The sequence below is a fragment of the Diplotaxodon limnothrissa genome, linkage group LG9 (genome assembly GCF_057381915.1).
Source record: "Diplotaxodon limnothrissa isolate DT_005_m linkage group LG9, D_limnothrissa_male_GT1.1, whole genome shotgun sequence".
Taxonomy (NCBI): Eukaryota; Metazoa; Chordata; class Actinopteri; order Cichliformes; family Cichlidae; genus Diplotaxodon; species Diplotaxodon limnothrissa.
This window is the reverse complement of record NC_140604.1, coordinates 31,829,467-31,843,841: the sequence shown is the minus strand read 5'-3', so window position 1 is coordinate 31,843,841 and position 14,375 is coordinate 31,829,467. Positions and strand designations below refer to the sequence as shown.

The window sequence follows — 14,375 nt, the reverse complement described above, 5'->3', positions numbered from 1 at the left end:
CCACAGAGAGCAGCAGGTCAGCTGATCACAGCCTGTACTTGAAGAAAATCTACTGGAGCTCTCAACAGAAATTATTGTGAGCTGTGATTCTTTTCCCCACGCTGAGCCACTACAGCTGATTTTAGGGTTCCCACCTGCTCAATCCCACTTTAACCTCTTCCCTGCTCATGTTCCTGTTTAAAGGCAAAGTCACCCTCTACAGTGTAGGCAACAGAAAATACACATATGTTTTATTTTCCTTCATTTTCTAATTAACTGATTCAAACAGAGAACCTTTATTAGAAATAAATAGTTTGTATTTCATTTACTAATCTTATTTTATTATTACATTAATAAAGCACAAGGTTCAGTTAACTTTGGATAAAAACATGTGGTTAAAATGTTCTTCAAGGAGCTACTTTTACTTTCTTACTCTGATTACATTTCAGAGCCTGTACTTTTTCACTGTTACTTAAGTAAAGAAGTTGAATGAATACTTTTACTGAAGTATTTTTTAACACTAATATCTGTACTTAAGTATAGAGTAAAGAGAGTTTGAAGAGTTTCATAATAATTTCCCACTCTACAGAGCTCAGCTGACAGCTTCTGTCTGATATCGGGCTGCTGTTGTGGTGCTATGAACGTGTATTTTTGGGGATGATGAAAAAATGTTTTGTCTATTTGATTAATAAATATTTTTTATGAATAAACCTTCCTTGTTTTAACATGTGCTGTGGTCTCTAAAAAACAACATAATATGCAACACAGTCATATAACAGGTTGGGAGGATGAGAGTTTTAGACGTGACTGATTATTTGGTGAAACTGTGATATTTTCCTCACCTCCTGTGTTGAGCTCATTGTTTCCTCTGTAGTGACTCAGCTGAGTCCAGATGGCTGAAAATGTTCCTCTGCTGCTCCGTCAGACTCTTCTCCTCCTGCTGATCAGCTGGGACACAAAACAGATCTTTGTTAGGCTCCACACTGCACTGAAGAGTCAAAGTGTCTCATATGTTCATCTGACAACACAAAGTACAAATTTCACTCTGATTGCTTGTAGAAATCTTGTGAGACGTGTTGTGCTGCAAAGTGAGGAAACTCTCTCACTCACTTATACTTCAGGAGGAACTTTGTGACATTGGCTCTAATATTCTAAGCAGCCCTTTACTATGACAGGGCCAGAAAGTCCTATTTGAAGGTTTGGGAGAAGGACCATGTTAAAGGTGGATTGGGGTTTATACACTTTGTTATGATACAGGTAAGGCTGTAAGAGCCTGAGAAGGTGTCCTGAATGAACCTCTAAAACCAGTTTTCAGCTAACGACTCTGCTTCAGTCTGGAAAACAGCAACTACAAGTTTAAAGACTCCATCAACAATTCACACCCAGCAACAGCCTGAACAGCTCCTCCTGTGGTTTCCACAAACAGGGACAGACCTGTCACTCCCCCACCCCACACTTTCAACTCCTTCAGCCCCCCAGTCCCACCACCTCCACCACTCCTAAAAGTTTGATTCTGTGCAGCCATTCCCCAACTCTCTCTGAACGGTACTGTCCTGATTCTTTGATGTTGGGCTGAGAACAAAAAAACATTACTCAGATCTTGTCCAGTCAACAACAATTATTTATTAAGCACATATGTGGGAGATGTACACGACACCACCCTCAGCGTAGTCCAGTAGATCTCAAAGAGGAAGCACTTCGATACACAGTTTTACATGTCAGGGTTCACGCCCCTTCATGCCTAAGCAGATAACATAACATGCACGATAGTTGTCTGCAACTCCTTTTATAGTATTGGTGTTTGTTCCTCACTAACGGTTTCAGCACTCTCTCACCTCCATCTGTTTCCTGTTTCTCGTTGTGAGGCCCCATGATCGTATATGACACATCCTGAGTCCATCCTGTTCTAATCTGTGCAGGCACGTATGCAGTTACAAGCAAAACACTACTTTAAATGTCTTCCAGTTTAAACCTTCTATCGCCTCTTGATTAATATGGCACTTATTTTAAATTACAACATTTATATTTCCCACAGTACTCATGGTCATTGATCAGTGGTTTCAGTGCTTTCCTTCCTGCTTTGACTGCAGCTGTGTTTGACACAGGAAGACATTATTACATTCTTCACGATTATACTTTATTCTTTTTGGGGGAAGTGCAGCTTTAAACCTTCACATGATTCAAGTCAACCCAACAAATCAATCTGAACGATCACAGGTGGGAAAAACTTCTGTAGACAAAATGAAATAAAACCCAACATTTAATCCACAACATGATTAAAAACATGATTCTCCCAAATCACCAAGAGCTGCACATTAACCACCACAATATATTTTATTCTCTGTGCTTTCAAATATGAACACTGTTTACTTTCATCTGTTTCATTAGTTTTTGTTAACATCTTCCTGTGCATCACTTTACAGCAGCCAGACTCATTAAAATGAGACTTTGTAGGAGTTCACTTCCTCTCATGTGTTCATCCACAGCAGCTGGACAATAAAGTTTATAGTGACCCTGATACTGCAGCAGATCGCTCTCATCCATTTCCTGTTATCACTTCAAATAGAAACAAGGCTGTAGAGGTTTAAAGCAGGCAGAAAAACAGCTGCAGGGACAATGAAAAGACTTTTCTGCTCCAACTTCTCCCAGCATGCTGAGCTAATGATTAGTTGGTGTTTTTCTCCAAACACTCTCTCACTCTTCTCTCAACGTGTTCACAATAAACTGTGAACAGACACCGAGGAGAGCAGCAGAAGACCTCATTCAGGAGCTAAACTCAACATGAACTGAACTCACAGTAAAGTTAGCTCGGTGCTTACCTTTAGATGAGCCCACAAACCGAGAGAAACTCCGCGATGAAGCTGCAACTCTTTCCAAACACAGGAAACAGATCAGGGAGCAGAGACCCACGTGGTTCACGCTGATCTCAGCTACGATCCAGGAGACAAGGGTGGGCAGATCGATGCAGATATCGATCCAAACGCTGGTTTAGTTTGTTTTATCATCCAAAATCAGGATTTTACTCGCTTAGGATGAAACGGTAACTCCGTCTGCATAAACTGTGTCCAGCATGTGATCCCGGAACAGACTTCTTCTTCTTTGTATTGGTTATTGGCGGTTGTCAAACACCAAAATGGTGCATTACCGCCACCAACTGGTGTGGAGTGAAACGTCGATACCAGAATCCTCCCTCAATGTATACTCTGTTTTAAAAACTGGAATAAGGCCTGACAACTTTCACTTCTTGAACCCTTTTGCAGTAAACTTACGTTTTGAACAGCGGGCGCGTCAACATTATCCCCCTATTCAGCTTCTCGGCGACTCAAAGGTTTGACAGTCACCAATAGTAGTGATCAAACCAGTATGTCCAAATCTTATTCCAGATATGACCACCTCCTCTCTCCTACTCCTTCCTGTGCTTCTCATTTCTCCTACCCTCCTTAAATTTTTATACAACCATCGTCCCCTCCTTTCTTCCTCCCACTGTTTTTGTCATGTTTCCTTTATTTCTTGCCTTATTATACTCGTTATCTCTGTCTGACAGAAGTTAATAGCCAGTTCAGTTAACCCATGTTTTGTGGCTTTCTTCACAACTCTGTCGTTTCATTTCCTCTGACTCCATAGTGAGCTGGAATCCATAAAAAGCCAACTATAAGTCCCATCATGTGTATTTCGTTAAATGTTTGCTGAACCTCTGTTAGTACATCTGCTCTACTTTCTGAGTGGCTACACTGTAAACTGGCCAATGAAGAGCTTCAGTCTGAACAAATGCCTGATTGTAACGGTCACATGTCTTCTACCCACTGAACAGCTGACAGTACTGGAAGCATTTCTCCAGTGTGTACTGACGGTCCACCATTGATCCTTTTCAGGGACCACAAATGCTACCCCGGTTTGACTGGCTGTATTCTTTGATGCACCTGTATATATTTGTACATAATTATAATACTGATCAATGTAAGTCTGTACTGTATGTAAGTTTAAATTAAATTCCCTATTCTTGTTCTTCTTTTCGTGTAATGTGAAATCTACTGTGACATCAGAATATTTGGCTCCAGCTTATCCCAGGAACAACATTGGAGATTTGAGCGCAGTCCTAGGAACAGCTAGGATGCACAGGACCCTCAAGCCCCCAGGCCTCTGTTAGAGGACCTGAGCTTGAATGATAAACCACCTGCATGGGCAAGAGGGGAATTTATCATCTTTCTGTCTGGTTGTTTTTTTTTTAACATCTATTTTTTATTATTTGTTAAGAGTGAGTACAAGAAAAAAATTATTATAATATGATGTGTTAAACTTGTTTAGATTATAGGAATAAGGAAGGATTTGTCTGTGTTTTAGTTTGGCTTAGCTGTAGCCTGAGAGTGTGTAATTGTTTAGAGAGAAAGGAATTTATGGACACTGGGGGTCTGCTGTCATAAATGGAGGCAGGAAGCTACAGTGTGGGGTTGCTGATGCTGATGCTTGTACCTTTAATAAAAACTCATAATTGTTATAAGTTAGAAGTAGGTTTGAAGGAGACTCTCCACATGCTTATCTGTAAATGTAAGACAACAAGAGGCCACTGGCCCAGTGGATGCAGAGTGGGGGTCTCAGTGTTTGTAATATGTTAACTCTGTTTTGTGTGTTGTCTAAAGTAATCTGATGTAGCTTGGTGAGGAGATTACTTTTGACCGGCAGGAAGTCACAGAGACACACACACACAGTGCTTTAACTGTTACGCACCCACATGCACACTCACTCACGTGCACACACATACACACGGGTACGCGCACACACAGGCAAGAGTGAATTCTGGTCCACACTAGTTAGTGGCGGCAATGCCCCACCTCCTTATTTGCAAACCACGAAAAAAAAGTGAGCATGCACCAGGAGAGGAAGACTGTGTCCAAATTCAGGGGATTGATACTTCAAATGCCGCATTTGTAGGCAATTATGTCACAGTGATGCGATGAAGGCTTTTCAAAGTCGAAGAGTCCTCCAAATGTGGTGACGAACGTGTCCTACTTTTCCACAGATTTCAAGGATTGGTTGGGTGTGGGGCGGAAGGGGCTTGAGCACCCGTCCCTTTCCTGATGGGAGCCCAAAGTGCCCGTTTGTTGAGGCATTTTTTTTATGTGTGTGTACTTGTGGAGTCCTGTCTGTGCCCCTCAAAAATAATATTTAACTATCAATCCTAGTTTTTGCTAAATAAAAGGAAATGACTTGCATCAGTCACATGATCGCCATTAACCAATGGGTATTTTTGAAAATGCAGATTTTTCTATGTGTTTGCACCTTTCGTCCACACGAAAACGGCGTTTTTGGTCACTGAAAACGGAGATTTTTAAAAACTCCGGCCAGAGTGGATATTTTTGAAAACTCAGTTTTTGCATTTACGTGTGGACGAGAAAAACGGAGAAAATGCAGCGTCAAAGATGTGCGCCTTTTTTGATGTCACAGTGTGCGCCACGTTATTGTTTCGGTGAAATGAATTTCTACAATACTATTACTGTTAATTGTGCTCTCTGCAGTGTTTAAATGCTTACATATACACACAGTTACTGTCCCTCCACACATACGACTCGGTTCTGCTTCTATGCCCCAGCTTTGTTTACTTTTTCCCACTGAGGCTTCCAGACTTCTGATTGGCCAACATTTCTGCACGGTTAGGAATATTTTTGCACTGTTGCTTTGGCATGTTCATAGCAGCGTTTTCCTTCATTTCTGCCTTTACGTCTGGACGGGATTATTTTTTAAAACGAAAATGGAAAATCTCCGTTTTCAAAAATACCCGTATACGTGTGGACGTAGCCACAGACTGATGCGACAAAACCAGTAAGTAGGTGTACAGTGCACACTGTAGTCTACAGCACACAGTATTAGCTTATTACGTACACGTTGGTAAGTTGTCTTGTGGCAACTGACGAATTGAAACAATTGAGCGTGCTGTGTGTGCAACAGCGCGACACACATTACCTGTCCTTTTATTAACTGTACAAGTAGTGCTGGTCGTAGCTGCTGGCTAACTGGGTAAGGCTGTCATGGGTCTGTAGCTCTGTCAGCGTTTTATGGAACATATTTAGTTTTAAAGTAAGTTACAGGGCTTCTCCTGCCTTTCCGCGAGGGCTTGTATTTCACTAAAAGCTATCTAATATTCATGTCCACATAATTATGGATGATTATAATTAATATTATATATAATTAATATTTAAAAATCACACGCTGTATTTTAAAGAACATACATTAAGAAGCAGATCATATTAGATTTATATTTTAAATAAGACAAAATGCTGATTTTACAGCAGTAAAATGATTGTATCTCTACAGTTTAAACATGTAATAAGCTTTCTGCCTGCACAGAGTGAATAGTGAAACGAATACATCATGAATACAATATTTCATATTTATTACTTTCCCCCCCTCATTGCCTTATTATTGTAGCTCTAGTAATAAATAATAAGGGAAGGATTCTGGATCAGCACCATGATGCCCAAAGTATATCCAGTATTCTGAAGAAGGTCTAAAATGTCACTGTGTGTGTTTTATGTATATAGATTTTTAAAATTATTATTCATGATATAACATTGTCCAGACATGGCTGGTAAGGACATGGGGAGGAAACAGAGCTGTGTGAGGCTACTAAAGGCAGAGGATTCCTCAGCAGCTGGATTACAAAGAGCACAGGTAACATTAACACATGGACCAGTTGTTGGAGAGGTATTCCAGTATAAGAATAATAATAAGCACAACTGGAATGTTTTGCTGCTGTCACAATTTTTATTATAGATTAAGTGCAGGAGTTGTTAGGTGTGGATAATTACATAATAGTTTATTGCAATAGCAAGTTGTGCCTTGTTCTCAGATGGACACCAAGTGGAGAGTGATAGATGAGATGAGGGGATGTCATATACTGGCATGAATTCAAAATTCTGCTCCTCACATACAAGGTCTTAAATAATCAGGCTCCATCTTATCTTAATGACCTTGTAGTACCATATCACCTTATTAGAGCACTTCGCTCTCGCACTGCAGGCTTACTTGTTGTTCCTAGAGTATTTAAAAGTAGAATGGGAGGGAGAGCCTTCAGTTTTCAGGTCCCTCTTCTGTGGAACCAGCTTCCAGGTTGGATTTGGGAGACAGACACTATCTCTACTTTCAGTTCTGTTCTAGGATGCCCTCTGGACCTAGAGGTGGTGAGTGACAGGAGAATGGTGGCTAAGCTGTCATCCCTGTTGGACAACATCTCCCACCCCATGCAGGAGACTCTGACAGCTCTGAGCAGCTCCTTCAGTGGCTGCGGCACCTATGATGTGGGACGGAGAGATTTCGCAGGTCTTTCCTCCCCACTGCCATCAGACTCCACAGCACAAGAAAGACTTCAACTGACTAAGCACACACATCCACACATGTGCAATACTCTTTCTGGCATCGTTGTATTATACTCAATTCTATATAGCATTTGTAGTCTATTTTATTCGATTGTATGTAGTATTTTATTTCATTCTATTCTGATCCGTGTTAAGGACAGAATGAATGGGGCCATGTATCGTGAGATTTTGAGCCAAAACCTCCTTCCATCAGTGAGAACTTTGAAGATGAAATGAGGCTGGGTCTTCCAACATGACAATGATCCAAAACACACCGCCTGGGCAACAAAGGAGTGGCTCCGTAAGAAGCATTTGAAAGTCCTGGAGTGGCCTAGCCAGTCTCCAGACCTCAACCCCATAGAAAATCTGTGGCGGGAGTTGAAAGTCCGTGTTGCTCGGCGACAGCCCCAAAACATCACTGCTCTCGAGAAGATCTGCATGGAGGAATGGGCCAAAATACCATCTACTGTGTGTGCAAACCTGGTAAAGACCTATAGTAAACGTTTGACCTCTGTTATTGCCAACAAAGGTTATGTTACAAAGTATTGAGTTGTATTTTTGTTATTGACCAAATACTTATTTTCCACCCTGATTTACAAATAAATTCTTTACAAATCCTACCATGTGGATTCATGGATTTTTTTTTCACATTCTGTCTCTCACAGTTGAAGTGTACATCTGGTGCAAATTACTGACCTCTGTCATCACTTTAAGTGGGGGAACTTGCACAATCGGTGGCTGACTAAATACTTTTTTGCCCCACTGTATTATTCCAGTGTTTTTTCTCAAAATTTTCTATGCAACTTTGCACTGTCCATTGCTGTAACAAAAATTTCCCACACGAAGGATTAATAAAGGTTATCTTATTTTATGCAACCAAGACTACATATCTCCCGTACTGGCATCCTTACAGTGGCTGCCAGCTAGGTTTTGAATTAATTTTAACGTTTTATTATGTGTTTTTAAGGCGTTGCATGGGTTAGCACCCTCAAACCTTTCTGATCTTTTAAATTGGTTCGCTCCTGTAAGATCACTGAAGTCTGTGGATCAGATGCTCTTAGCTGTCCCAAGGTCCAGATTAAACACAGAGGATAAGAAAGGTCTGGCCTCTCTTATCTGGAAACAAAATTAACAAAATTCATTGAAAAACCTGTGGCAAAAATTCCTTTTAGTTTTGTTTTGTGAAGCTACAAACTGATGAACTAGATTACTGGTAGAATGATGTATAGAATGATGTTTTTTTCTACAGTTGACAGGCTAACAAACCCTCCTGTGTCAGTGGCAGCTGAACTTCATTCGACCATGACCTGCAATGACTTTGCCAAATTCTTCACAGAAAAAATCCAAAAGATTAGACAAGCAATTGGTACATCAACAGCAGATTCAGGATATGTACTGTGTCCACCGAAAAACTGTTTAAACACCATGAAACAGTTTCACCCGATTAACAGCAAAGACCTGGAGGACATCTTAGGTCAACTGAACTCCTCCTCCTGCTGTTTAGATGTCCTGCCAACAGGTTTTTTCAAAAAGGTCTCAAAGACTTTAGAGTCAGACCTGTTACAGATCGTCAACTTTTCTTTATTATCAGGTGTGTTTCCAGAACCACTAAAAACTGCTGTAATCAAACCTATACTAAAAAAGGACAATCTTGACAAGACACAAATGAACAACTACAGGCCGATCTCAAATCTCCCATTTTTAAGTAAGATCATTGAAAAGCAGTTTCTCAACAGCTCAATTACTTCTTAAAACAGAATAACTGCTATGATGCCTTCCAGTCAGGTTTTAGACAGAACCACAGCACTGAAACTGCTCTGACCAAAGTGTTCAATGACATATGTCTGAACACAGACAGTGGAAAAATGTCAGTCTTAGTTTTACTGGATCTCAGTTCAGCATTTGATACAGTTGACCACAACATATTACTCAAATGACTGGAGAACTGGACAGGTCTTTCAGGAACTGTACTAAACTGGTTCAAAACATACTTAGAAAACAGGAAATACTTTGTATCAATAGGTAACTTCACATCTGAGCAGACAAGTATCACATGTGGAGTTCCCCAAGGTTCCATCTTGGGACCCCTTCTGTTTAACATTTACATGCTCCCACTGGCACAGATTATAAAGCACAACAAAATAAACTGTCATCTGCATAGCTATGACAGTTTATTTTGTTGTGCTTTATAGGCCCTGTACAGGCTCTTGGTAAATGCATTGAGGAAATTAATGACTGGTTGTGCCACAATTTTCTCCAGCTAAACAGAAACAAAACTGAAGTAATAGTCTTTGGTGCCAAAGAAAAACGATTACAGGTCACCAGAGAACTTCAATCTATACACCTAAAAACCACCAACCAGGCGAGAAATTTGGGTGTAGTGATGGATGCAGCCCTACACTTAGAAAAACACATTAAGACAATAACAAAATCAGCTTACTATCACCTCAAGAATATTTCAAGGATAAAAGATCTGATGTCTCAATAGGACCTGGAAAAACTAGTCCATGCATTCATCTTTAGTAGGCTTGACTACTGTAACAGCATCTTTACAGGTCTACCTAAAAAATCAGTCAGACAACTACAGCTCATTCAGAACTCTGCTGCTCGAGTCCTCACTAAGACCAAAAAAGTGGACCACATCAGTCCAGCTCTGAGGTCCTTACACTGGCTGCCTGTCCGTCAGAGGATAGACTTTAAAGTCCTGATGCTGGTCTATAACGCTCTGAATGGTTTAGTACCAAAATACATCAGTGACCCAGTATGACCCTTCCAGATCCCTCAGGTCATCTGGATCCATTTTTCTTTAAATCAGTTCTCAGAGTCAGAACCAGACACGGAGAAGCTGCATTCAGCTTTTATGCTCCTTATATCTGGAACAAACTCCCAGAAAGCCTCAGATCAGCTGAAACACTCAGTTTATTTAAATCCAGGTTGAAGACTCACCTGTTCTCAGCTGCATTTGAATAAAGCACCAAATCCACACTTTTAAGCTTAAATTTCAAAACTTACATTTTAACTACTGATTTTATCGACTGTTTTTTAATCAATTTTAAATCGTGCTTTTTATTTGTTTTTGTTTTTGAATGTCTCTGTAAAGCACTTTGAATGACCTTGTTGTGGAATTGTGCTATATAAATAAACTTGCCTTGCCTATAAATGAAACATGGTTTGCCCTCTTATGCATATTGTAAAGATGTATCATGACTAGTAATGTGGGATACCACTGATTTCATTTCTGATTCGATACCAAGTAAAATTCAGGCTGGTATCGATGATACTGAACCGATACTGATACTTTGTACAAAAAATTATTTTATTTATTGTATCTTCTATTGTATCTCCAATTTTAGCGTCATCATGATTACAGGACATCAGACTACTTGTTCTTATCACTTAATAATGCAGAAGTCATCATATAATAAAAAAACTGAAGTGGTGCGCTATTTGAACACCTTGCTGGTTATAACAGAGGTAGGTACGGGGTTATTTAAGGTCAAGGGTAATTCTGTCCAGGTGTTGCTGATGAGAAGGGGCAAACCATTTCCTACTGTGCTTAGTCTAGTTACTTGTTGTCTGTGTTTAAATGGAAATTTAAATGGACGTTGCAAAGGAAATAAATGCACCTTTAAGCCCCCTCCTTGATTCAGAGTCTTTCCCTTGTCATGTAAATGGTCTCCTTGACTCTGGTCTCAAACAGGCGTTCCTCCCTGTCCAGGATGTGTACCTGTGTTCCTGGAGGACAGGCGGGTCCATGGACCAGTCCACAGCTGAACACCGTACTTGGGTTCAACTTCCAGTGAAACTGAGGCCACAGCTTAGGACAATAGAAGATTGAAAAATGCTGCCTGGTCTAATGGGTCTCAATCTCTGCAACGTTCAGCTTTCAGAATTTGTCTTAAACAGCATAAAAGCATGGATCCATCCCACCTTGTATCAGGAAAACATTGATGAACTCTGAGCAAATGAAACCACAACTTTAAAAAATCAATTTCCAAAATTAATTGTTTCGACATCTTAAACACAAAATCATAAGTTTTAATACCTACAGCAAGTTTAAGGAAAAATAAAAGATTTTAAAGATCTTTCAACCTTTTCTTCTCAAATATAGAACAGCAGATGGAACTTAATTGCATCTTTTATGGAATTGTCTAAAAATATCTAAATTCTGGCTCTGCATCAACAAGGAAATGAACTTGATACTAAACTGTAAGATCTGTAAAGATCCGGGTCAATTCTTACCACAGTTGCTGCCTCTGAATAAAAATCTGGACAAAAAGAGATCCACATTATTAAATAAGCTTATGTTTAATGTCAGGAGATGTGTTATTGAACTGGATTACGGAGCAGCCCCCTACTGTAACTCAGTGTTACAAGGAAATTTTTCATAACTTACAGGTCAGATTTTTAATAAGCTGCAGGAACCCTGTTCAGTGTGAGTGGAGAACAGCCAAGTCTCCTCCTCTGATAAACCTCCATCTGTGCCACTGAAAACAGTTCATCTGACTGACTGTAAACATGTTTCCATTTGTCACTTCAGCCTTTACTCTGAAATACAGGAAATGAAATCACAGCTCAAAATTCTTCATCCAACTGCTGGAACAAAGCGAACCACTCGACATGAACACTGAAGCAGAACAGTTTAGAAAGCTTAAAATGAGACTAGAGAACCATTTTCATTCATAGTTGCCTCATCAGATCTTTACAGGAGATTCACTCTGAACTCTGTGGAGCCTGATCTCAAGAGTTTTGAGTCTGACCCTGAAAGCAGAAGAGGATCTTTCTGTCTCTTCAGATTTACTGTGATGGGAGTGATTCCAGCCCCGAGTGATGACACTGATGTTTGCACAGAGCAGATAATTTAGTGAATGTTTGGGCACATTGGTAACAGTGAAACAGTTTATTAGTAACGTGGGATCGTTTGTGTCTGGAGTATGAACTGAGATTCCTGAAGCTCTTGTCACACTGGTCACAGCTGTAGTTTCCTTCCATGTGTGTACGTTCATGATAGTTACGATTAGCTGATTGTGAGAAGCTTTGGTCACAGTGTCTGCACTTGTATGGTTTCTCTCCTGTGTGGACTCGTTTGTGTGTTTTAAGCCCACCTGCAGCAATGAAAGATGACCCACACTGATCACAGATGTGCTTTTTTGTCCCGCTGTGAATGAGTTCATGTCGTTTTAATCCATTTGATGTGCTGAAGCTTCTCCCACATTCATTGCAGTATTTCAGTTTGTCTCCAGTGTGTTTACGTTGATGTATTTTCAGGGTTTCTTGCCGACTGAAAGCTTTGTGACAAAGGTCACAATGAAAGTCTTTCCCACCACCACAGTGATGACAGGGTTGAGAACTGGATCCATCTGTGTCGCTCTGCTTCTAAACAAAGACACAACGACAGTGTAAGTCAGTCCTTCAACATTTTTATCCTGAACGTCGCCTGAAATAAAGAGCAAATAAAAAACAAACAAAAATCATAACTGAAATGAAAATCTGAATAATCACTCAGAGCTGCTTTTTCATGCAGTAGAATTGCCGAAACATCAGAATCAGTGAGCTGCAAGCTTTCAGCCCCGACCATGTCCGTGCCGTCAGGTGAGAAAGGCGACATCTCACTGATTCTGATCTGCGAGTCGGCGCTTTGTGTTTACGTCTTTGTGCAGAATCCGTGTTCCTGCTCTCATTTACTGTTTGGTGGTTGTCGAAATTGTATGAGGTTTTACCAGAGATTCGGGCGTTTCGGGAAAAAATAAAATTATAATAAAAAATCGATTCAGGATTTTAATGAATCGATATCACGTTATCCATGCCAGACTTGATTTTAATCGGTAATCGATTATCAAAACCCAACCCTAGCTAAGACAGTTTAATGAGCAGAGTTGTTCCAAACAGTCAGGCTAAAATGACAAGATAAAAATATAAATACATACCTCACAGTAACTGCACTTGTAGAGTCTCTTTCTGGTGTGGATCTTTTGGTGTAGTCTCAGGTCATGTGGAGATTTAAAAGTCTTCTCACACAGGTCACATTTATAAGGTCTCTCCTCAGTGTGGGTAAACATGTGTTGTTGGAACTGCGTGTTGGTTGTAAACTGTTTGCCACACTTTTCACAGCAGTACACATCATGTCCGGTGTGAATGCGTAGGTGTATATTTCGGTACCCTATCTGACTGAAGGTTTTCCCACAAATGTCACAGCTGTATGCCTTAATTCCAGAGTGGGTAACTAGATGCCTCTGTAAGCTGCTACTGTGAGTAAAAGCTCTGCCACACTGATCACAGCTGTACGCTTTAACTCCACTGTGGATGACTTGGTGCTGTTTCAGAGCATCCTTCCAGGAAAAAGTCTTTCCACACAAGTCACAGCTGTACGGTCTCTCTCCAGTGTGGATGACCTGATGATGTTTTAGTGAACCCTTCCCAGTAAAATCCTTCCCACACTCGTCACAGGTGTATGTTTTCTCTCTCTTTCTTCTGTGAGGTTTGTCGGCCTCCTGAGAGTGCTGACTTCTCGCTCCATGTTGGTCCTGCAGTGACAGAGATACAAACAGAGGCAGTGAGTGAAATGCAGTCGTGGAACAAACTCAACCTTCAAACTCCCTCCATTAACACTAGTTTTAAACCTGAAGGTGGAGTGTGGCACCAAACACCTTAAAGGTCTCTTATCCCCACCTGCTGGTAGTTCTAACACATTACATCCAACCTGGTGTTAAAAATAATTCATGACTGTTCAAACACTCTAAAATCATTTTTCCTTATTTTCCTTACTTTTACTCCCCACATTAAAAAAAGGACTTTCTACTCATTACATTTTCAAAACAGACTTTTTACTTTTGGTTTGAGGAATTTGAGGGGAGTTATTTCATCACTAAGGGCATCAAACTGATTTGAGCCTGAAAAGTAACACATGAAAGACAATCCTGATCGTGTACTAATCACCAGGGTGTGAAACATAAAAAGAGATGAAAGAGGCAAAACTGTGAGTCATAGTCAGGAGTTAAAGTGAGACGTTGTTCTTCTTTCTTTTTTGCACAGCACCTGAACAAACAG

The 14,375-nt window shown here is 40.3% G+C and overlaps 2 protein-coding genes across 2 annotated transcripts in view; both read right to left on the bottom strand.

Annotated features, from left to right (window-relative positions):
- Window positions 1–2,847, bottom strand: part of LOC146625875 (uncharacterized) — a 36,664-nt gene extending 33,817 nt beyond the window's left edge. The window contains exons 1-2 of the mRNA XM_085363007.1: window positions 2,799–2,847; window positions 822–927 (exon numbers count right to left, since the gene is read on the bottom strand). Coding sequence (XP_085219133.1) covers window positions 822–839 — 18 coding nt within the window. The 5' untranslated portion in view covers window positions 840–927; window positions 2,799–2,847. The remainder of the gene's footprint in view (window positions 1–821; window positions 928–2,798) is intronic.
- Window positions 2,848–12,088: 9,241 nt separating this feature from the next.
- The window catches only part of LOC146625874 (uncharacterized), a 49,201-nt gene continuing 46,914 nt past the window's right edge, over window positions 12,089–14,375 (bottom strand). Inside the window, exons 5-6 of the mRNA XM_085363008.1 lie at window positions 13,256–13,852; window positions 12,089–12,704 (exon numbers count right to left, since the gene is read on the bottom strand). Of these exons, the coding sequence (XP_085219134.1) occupies window positions 12,126–12,704; window positions 13,256–13,852 (1,176 nt within the window). The 3' untranslated portion in view covers window positions 12,089–12,125. The remainder of the gene's footprint in view (window positions 12,705–13,255; window positions 13,853–14,375) is intronic.